The sequence below is a fragment of the Anopheles aquasalis genome, chromosome 3 (genome assembly GCF_943734665.1).
Source record: "Anopheles aquasalis chromosome 3, idAnoAquaMG_Q_19, whole genome shotgun sequence".
In the NCBI taxonomy this organism is placed as follows: domain Eukaryota; kingdom Metazoa; phylum Arthropoda; class Insecta; order Diptera; family Culicidae; genus Anopheles; species Anopheles aquasalis.
The window spans coordinates 4,202,501-4,211,156 of NC_064878.1; the positions used below are offsets into that span (position 1 = coordinate 4,202,501).

At 47.2% G+C, this 8,656-nt stretch overlaps 1 protein-coding gene across 1 annotated transcript in view; it reads right to left on the minus strand.

Annotated features, from left to right (window-relative positions):
* LOC126579058 (zinc finger protein 423 homolog) overlaps nt 1–1,984 on the minus strand; it is a 17,374-nt gene extending 15,390 nt beyond the window's left edge. The window contains exon 1 of the mRNA XM_050242291.1: nt 1,894–1,984. Within this exon, the coding sequence (XP_050098248.1) occupies nt 1,894–1,984 (91 nt within the window). The remainder of the gene's footprint in view (nt 1–1,893) is intronic.
* Nucleotides 1,985–8,656: the final 6,672 nt, after the last annotated feature.

The window sequence follows — 8,656 nt, forward strand, 5'->3', positions numbered from 1 at the left end:
TCGCTTCTAATTTGATTGTCCCGTGCCTCCTGGCCCCTTCGGGCGGGGGACTAATCCTCTGTCCAAGGCAGCACCGAAAGGTCAATAGGGTATTTCCGGCCGTCTTGGTGACCATTTGACGCGTGGTCTCGTGGTGTCTTTTTCATTTTTTACGATCCTTTTTCCTCCCTCGCCCGTGGCGTCTGTTGATGGTGACGCCACGCCACCAATGATACCGTCCGTCCATCGTACTCGGTAGCGGGCGTACCATTTCCGGTCGAATCAAGCCTGCCACAGCCGGGTCAGTTGTTGGTGTTGATTGGTGGTGTTGCTGCTGCTGCTGACCAGATGGGGCCGGCGTGATAACGTGGCGCGCGAATCGACGCACACATATCTGTGTATGTGGATGATGCAGGGAAGGGGAAACTGATGCGAGTGTGACGATAAATCGTCTTTAATCTTGATATTAAGCCTTAATGTCATAATTGCTCCCCTTGCTGCTTGGCATCCAGTGGCAGTTGGGAGCATGCATGGGGGAGTAGAGCATGGAGGAAGTGTGTGCCGTGCTCCTCTTCTAGGATCTGATGGTGACATTGGGCCCAATGACAATATCCGGCCATGCGGTCTCATTTGGATCGTTTAAAAACTTATCATTTCTCCCTCCGATGGCCGCGCATCACTAGTGCGCGATCGCTGCCACGGTGCTGGCCTGGTCGGCCTTTGGTCACACACTTATACCACCCTCTCCTCGGTCCGTTTCATGACGATCGTTTTTAATTGAAACTTCCTATTCGCGTGCGCAGAGACGTGGTGATGGTGGCCGCAGCCGTTGTGAGGGGCGCATAATCTTTTATTCAAATTGAGGATCCATTGAGAGGGCCCCATCTAAACGGATCGGCGCATCACGCCAAAAGTGGAGCAATTAAATAACAGGGAATTAACGTTCTTGGCATCGCTTGAAAAGAGAGAGGCGAGTAGGCAGTAGGGAGTTGATTTATGGGATAGTATCAACCGAGGTTAGCGACCAACCATGGGACCAAAGTCCGCACGAAAATCAAACCTTAAATCTCGATCAAGACACGTGTTGAGATTATCAGTCGTTAGGCAAGGGTTCGTGGTGGTTTTTGGTTTCGAATGACTGTTAACCTTCACTAGGCGAGTGCTAGGCTTATGAGCGTACACTTGTTGAATAATAAGTACACCTCAATGTCATCGATTTTTGGTCCGTTTCTCTGTTTGACTTAACGATTGCACAAAAGCTCAGCATACCATTTTGTAAAGAAGGGGTTTACAGTTATTGAAATAATCAATTGAGGATCAACATTATTTAATGATCAATTTTGTAGTTGATCTGTCATATTTTGTTGGTGACAACATACTTAAGACCCACGGTGTCAGAATCAAATAAATTTAACTTTTACTTCCGATTAACCTAATATCTCACAAAAAAAACTTCACAACTTGTGTAATATCGGAACATTCTAGAGGAATAAATTGATAGAATAAATAATAGAAGCTTTTAATTCTTTTGGAAAATACTTTTTTTTGAGGCTAAAGACAAGTCGACCAACATTAAGTGAACATAATACTTCATACAGTTTACAGTTACAGGAAAAAAGCATCATTTGGCTAAATTAGCATATGTTCCATTGTAACCAATTTAAAAATTTAAACATAAATATTTTTTTTGATTTATATAAAATTTATAAAAATTGTAACCAACTAGCCAGCTGGCAACGTTAGGTTAATTTTAAATTTACACATTTTGTACAAACATCAAGTAACCATTCGCACATAAAAAGCTGCCCTGCTACTTTGAGTTGACCAAATGCCTACCTTGACCAAGCGCTACAAAGTCTTTCAAACCACCGATGGCACCGGGTGCAATCATGCTGAAGCCACCACCAACACCACCGACAACACCGAGGTTCGTGTTTTGCTGAATTTTCTCAATCAACGTCTCCAATCGTGTGCTCGGTCCACGGTACAGCATCTTCATGGCCATCACGAGTAGCCCACCACGGTCCACACCTTTTCACACAACATACGCACTCGATTCACTACTAGATCAACCGGAACAACGAAACAACGCAACATACTAGCACCCGGGGGGTGGTGAGTCAACGAATATTACACTAGTTACCACACACCACCACGCTCGCGCTCGCTTACTCTTCGAACGAACGCACAAATAACAGAACAATAGGGGACCCGGGGCCGCGTCAAAACAATGTAAAAGTGTGTACGAGCGGTTGAATTGTACTACCAAAAACCAACACTTACAAAGAAAATAAACGGAACAATCAAAAACGTGTCACCAACCAACGAGATGCACTAATTCACTAAAGCTTTCCATCCAGCGCGACTTCGCACTCAACAAACAAGCAAGGCATTGAAGTCACCACGGTTGTTGCACATACACACACATACACACAAGCGAACACACACATGCACACACACGCGCACCAACACACCAACAAGGAGCACCAACGCGCACCAAAGCCGTACTGTGAGCGAGCGCAGCAGAAGAGACCGGGATTCCCGGGGCCACAGTCGTCGTCCGCGGTGGTCCCGAAGCACATCATCACCTAAACCTGGCCGACCGGTGAATGAGCCCTGGAGGGATGCGAGCGCCCAACTAAATACACACATATTCGCTTCTTCTTCTGCGGTGCCCGACAGCACATAAGAGAGGCAACATAAGAGGCGAGTGCGTGCGAGCTGGCGCTGTGTGCTCCAATGGTGCGCGCTCACACGATTGAGCTGCCGCCGCTGGAGCCGGTGTGGATGAAGATGACGCCCGAAGGTCCCCTCCCACCGTCCTGTCTGTGCTGCTGCATCGGTATTTTGTCTGTATTGGGTTACTGCTGCCGCATCGAGGGAGCCCCCATCGGGTGCCACAAAAGTGTATCGGGAGCCTTGTTCGGGCTCCCCATTCGGATTACGAGCCCGAAGCGAAAGGACGCCGAAAGGACGAAAGGACAGCAACAGCAACAGGGCGATGCGTTGTTGCCTGCTGCCTGCCTCGGGGCCTTATGTAGGAAATAGTATGGCGGCCAGTCAGGTAAATAGAGCGTAAGCGAACGAGTATTGGGCCAGGCGACCCTGGGATCACCGGAAGATCACCCCGGGCTCTCGCTGAGTTTGTATTGCAGCAGCAAATTAGACGCGACGCTCGCCTGCTGCATATGTTCTGACCGCGCAGCACCGTTTCCGGTGTGAATGTGTGCCTCGGTGTGTGTTCGTGTCCATATACCGAAAGGTGTACCATGGGGCGCGCCATCGCTGTCATTGGTCCAAGTTTCGGGATGGAATATAGCGGAAGCTGACTATGCGCGTACTGATTGCATCCGAGCATCGGGATCACGGGAATAAAACCCTTTCCCCCGCCGGGGTGGATCCCGTCCATTTTGTGGTCCCTCTGGCCCTCTTTTGTTGTGTTTTGTGGTGGTGATGAATTCGAATCCTTTTTCAGTCGAGCTTCATCCAACAAAACAACAGAAACAAACAACAGCACAATAATAAAAAAGAAGGGAGAAAAGAGTTTTCATATTCCGTTTCGAGTTTGCGGCTATTTGGGACCGCGGGCGCGGTTTGGGTTCCTTGATTGAAGATTGAATTACGTCGCTCTCTCTCTTGCTTTTCGCCCAAACAAAAACTCCCTCAGGGGCCAACTGGCAACCGTTTGTTCCAGAATGGCAACCAAATATGGGAACGGAGGTTTTGCTTCCTGCAAACCAGCCCATCACGGAACTGGTCCGCGGCAGTCTGGTGCGGCGTTTTGCCATTAAACAAAACGAACGAATACGATTACCATCGGATGCTAGCAACTCTTTGCTAGTGCTCCTCCCTCCCTGGTCGCTTCCTCCGCTCTGCGTGTCCCTGGGCTGCCATTTTTCATTAGTGAAACGAATGTGGATGAGGATATGTAATATACCTAGAGCAGCGTTTTTTTGGCCCCGATATTTGGGTCTCTTTGTCTGACAGGCGGAAATGGAGAACTCCTGCGTGCTAAAGGATTCAAAACGGGAACACGAACATCAAGGTTTATGCGGAGATGGTTTTAGTTTAGCCGCCATGGCATACTGTGATCCATTCAGTTGATTCAGCGGAGCTTGGAATTTCATTTTTTTTACAACAAAGTACGCATTGATTTCATCCAAGCTGGCAATGAACATTCGACTACAATGACGTCTAGTAAAATGTAAAACCTCTGTATTCTGGAGCTTCTTTTCTGGATAGAATAACATGTAAAAATAGTTTCTTTCAGCAGATTTGCACTTATCAAAAAAGTTTCTAAAAGACACAAAACATGCCCTAGAGCTACCTTGATTACGCGAATTAAGTGTGAATTCAAACATCCAGTGAAACTCAGCATTATTGCTCCCCTCAGCCAAACACAGGCCACTGGTTTCACTCTACCGTCCCAACCACTAGAGAGCCTTCAGCAGATCACCGATGATGAAATATGCATAACGTATAAACATGTCAACGGGGGCCAGCGAGCGAGAGCAGTGGATTCAATTTGCGGCTCAAACCCACTTCAGCAGCAAAACCGTTCCTTGATGGACAGCTCAAACCCGAACCGTTGCTTCCCGTTGCCATCATTGCGGGTGTTGGCCGCAGATTGGCGCAGATAAAATGCAAATCCAGTGCATTCGCTGAAGCGCCGGGGGTTGACAAATTTTCCCAGGATTTCCACAACATCATCCTGGACTGTCGTCACGTTTGATTCCACAAAAAAGGGAGGGAAGAACGGACACAACATTGTCTGCCAGTTTGCCGACTGCTGTTCGGCGGTCCAGACCATCGGTCGGTCAGCAGTGAAGCAGTGACTTCACATATATCCCAATTTCAATTAAAACACCGTCACCGACCCCAAAAAGGTGTGTAGTAGAGGGGTTTCTGGGGAGAGTGCGTCGTCGAGAGTGCAGCAAATGTATTTTGTATGTTTTTCTCGATCCCCCAAAATCCGTCACCGCGCAGCATGTTGAAGGCAGAGAGTCCTGGTGTGGTCAATGTTTGGCACCAGTTGGAGGTGTGGGTCAGAGAAACATCGGAATGCTATTTTCACAACCAACAACTTTGGCACCGCGATTTGCTGTGCATTTGAGAGTGAACTTTTGTGCTAAACTATCCACTACTGTTTGACAAGTTTAACTGGGAGTGAAATTGAGTTTTAAGTACTGGAAAAAATCATTGGAAACATTATACCATTTAAGATTATTTTATGAAATTTGAACTAGATAGCGTAATTTTTGCAAGGCAAATCGGCGAAGAAAAGTACTCTAAAATTAATCGAGAATCGAACCAAAGTGCGATTTCGCATACGGCCTCGCCGGGCCCAAGGGTGTGCAAAGAACGTTTTCATTAAACGCCACTTAGTGAAATCCTCCCCAGGGAGGCCGTGGTGATGCGTTGCTTGGATAGCTCACTCTGGCCTAATTGAGACATAAGTCACCGGTTAGTGCGTCCGGCACGTGATTCCGATGGCACTTATTATTTATGCAACATTTTCAGCTCGAGCGCATGATGATGATAATGACAAGGGCTCTCTTAGTTCATCTATAAAGTAATTAAGTTACTTACATTCTAACCATTGAATCATTTAATAAAAGTCCTCATTATTGCCATAAAAAAGCGATAAAGATAAGCATGCTCCTTGGATCAGTTTGTTTCCATTTTTGTTTCTGCTAATTTTCTAATAACTATTATTGCTTTTAACACAGATTTAAAACACCAATGAATAGTGATACGTTTTTCTTTGATGAGTAATGATTGCATTAAGCAACTTTTTCAATTAACTTGTTTTTGAAACCCTTTTTTAAGGAGATATTATTTGCTCGTGCGTATCTTTTTTATTTTTCATTTCTTCTTAGTATTTCTCTAACATTTTTTCTCTTATTTTTCGGCCACGCCTACAAATTCACCGAATGCGCCACCGCGTGATGAGATTCTTTTATGTACAACACCCCTTATGTACTAAGCAAACTCACCCCCGTTGGTGGTTCGGCTTCCACTCGTGGCCGTTCGGCTCGACTTCGGCTCGGGTTTTTGTGTTCTTTTTTTTAACCCAGACTCAAGGATAAATCTGCTCGCGGGGGTGTTCTGCAAGAGATGCATTGTCTGCGAGATGCGGTAATGCATTGGCGTGCAGTGTGCACATTAGCCACTGCGTGGCCACTGGTCACGACCATGACGACAACGATGAGTGGCCGGATATCCGGAATGGGCTTGGCTTTTTCCGGCTTTTGCGAAAACAGCGGATGTTTAGCCCAATAAATTAACATTCCCCCGCCGTGCGGCGTCCAGGTGGAAATGGTCTCTTCCAGTTTGCCAACTTACCGCGAAATGACGGCAAAAGAGGGCACATTTCCGACCGCAATTCCGACCGTCTGTACCACTGGGAATGTGCATGCACACTTGAAAAGGTCGTTGGCCACGTTAGGCCACGATGGCCACTGGTGTGTTATTGAGAGATGGAAGATCCTGGATAACGTGCTCGAGTGCACTGTATCCTTATCAAAAATCATCCGCTAACGCTCGAAGCGCTGCTTCGAGGTCGAGTGGCGTTTGCGAGAACAGAAATTCAAGTTGCACCCCTCCCGATCGTACGATCGTCAGCTGCAAAAACTCAAGTACGAGTTACGAACAAACGCAATCCATTAGCGTGCAACAGACGAGAAGTGCATCTTAAGCATCTTGTGACCAGATTCAATCCGGTTAATAAATAATATTAATACGACTCCAGCACAAAAAAAAGGAACACGTACCTTGCCCGTATGTGCTGTGTTCTTGTGCGACGAGGGGGAAATAATTCCCGTTTTTGGGCCAAAAACCTCCGACACATTTAATTCCCCTTTTTTTGGGGGTGGAACACGACCACAGCCAATGCCAATCCGCTGGCCGCCGGTGTCTTAATTCTTGCCCATTGTCTCATTTGTGACAACACGGAAGGGGAATGATCACATTTTTGTTTGGTGGCACGCGAAATTTATTCTCGGACGTGATTGGGATGCCATTTCAGCGTCGAGTGGCACAGCAGCAGCAGCAGCACATCAGAGATGCATCAGATAATCTGACACTCTGGAAGGCGGTTTGGATTTGGCCTTTTCCACGCAACCTAACGGCGGTTTCTGCGCCCACCAAATCGGTCATAAGTTCATGGACCATGCGATGTGACCAGAAAGGAGCAGACAAAAAGTTAACATAAACTTTGAATCCTCGGCAAATCGGAATAGACTGATGAGAAATCCTTTAGTGCTATCTCCCACCTACCTTTCAGCATTAATCAACCAAAAAAATCCTAAACGAGCGAGTCGCATACTGGCCAATGACAAATCAATCTTCGGACAGTGAGATCTCCTCCAGAAAGCAGTGCTCTAAATGACCTTAATTAATTACAACCTCAGAGAACCCCCTGTCACGTGTTGTGATTGACTTCTGTCGTCTCGAGGACGGATTCCTGTCTCCGTGACACCCAAAAAAGGGTCTCAAGTGTCGCGATGCTGATGGTTGACGCACCTAATGTAACAGTCCTTTCCTTTCCTCGTCCCTTCTGCCGGGACGATTAGGCAATAATTACCCCAGGGGAGGCATTGCCGGGTTTGATGGACACGATGAGGTTGATGACGATGAGATGCCACTTTTTCTGCGCGGTTATCGTGGTCCATCCATCGAAACACGGTGCGCGCCTGGACATTGAAGCCTCGTTGACGAATTACGGCAATCGAAGACGAACATCATTAATCAAAAACAAGCGCTGTGGGACGCTGGGAGACACATCAGAGCGTTCGAGATCATCTTTTCTACCTGCCGGAGGCGAAAGGGTCACCGGTCAAAAAGGACATCTTCGCTTCCCCGCTGTGACACATTCCGAGTTCCGGTGGCGTCCGAACAAGAAGCGTCGTCGCCAATGCGCCACTGTTGTGACTTACTCGACGAGCCGTTTAGAAGGATGGCGCCTGGCGGACCAAACCAGCAGCAAATCCCAAATCAATCAAACGGCCGTTCTAATTCTTTAAACCGCCCCTGCAAACCTTCTTGGCTGTCAACCGATGTTGACAGACGGTCGGGGTACCGTTGACAGCCGCAATTGTGGGTCAGAGTTAGGTGGTGGTGACTCTTTTGCAGCTTCTCTGTGGCCTGTGGTCGCCTCTATGGTCATCGTCAAGCTGCGAAGGGATCGTGGTGGGCCAAGTGGATTTGAATGACCGAAAAGTTGTTGAGCGCCTATAAGGGGCCAGAGTGTTTGCGTGGATTGACACTTTTATTCTTATTGGGTGAGTGAGAGGTGGACTTGCTACTTGGCTTGAAAGGACGTTGATGAATCATTGATGAGTGACCTTTTTCTTCCGCTAGCAAATTTCAATGGAAACGCACACTACGATTGGAAGGGACTAGAATGTTATTTTGATTCGAATTCCAAATTCCAGCTTTGAGTTACGACCTGCTGCTTCTCCAAATCCTAGAGAAACTGTCCGTCAACTAAAACCAGCTCACCAGGGACTACCAGCCCTGGATGTGAATAAGATATAAGCAGCTCCTTCCTATAAAGCATCGCTGGGATCCCCTAAACCCTTCTTCTGAGGCTTCTGGTCCCCCATTCCAGTGATCATGACGATGTCCGATGCATCCAACGAAGCATTCTGTTATGAAAAAAGAATACAAAAATTCG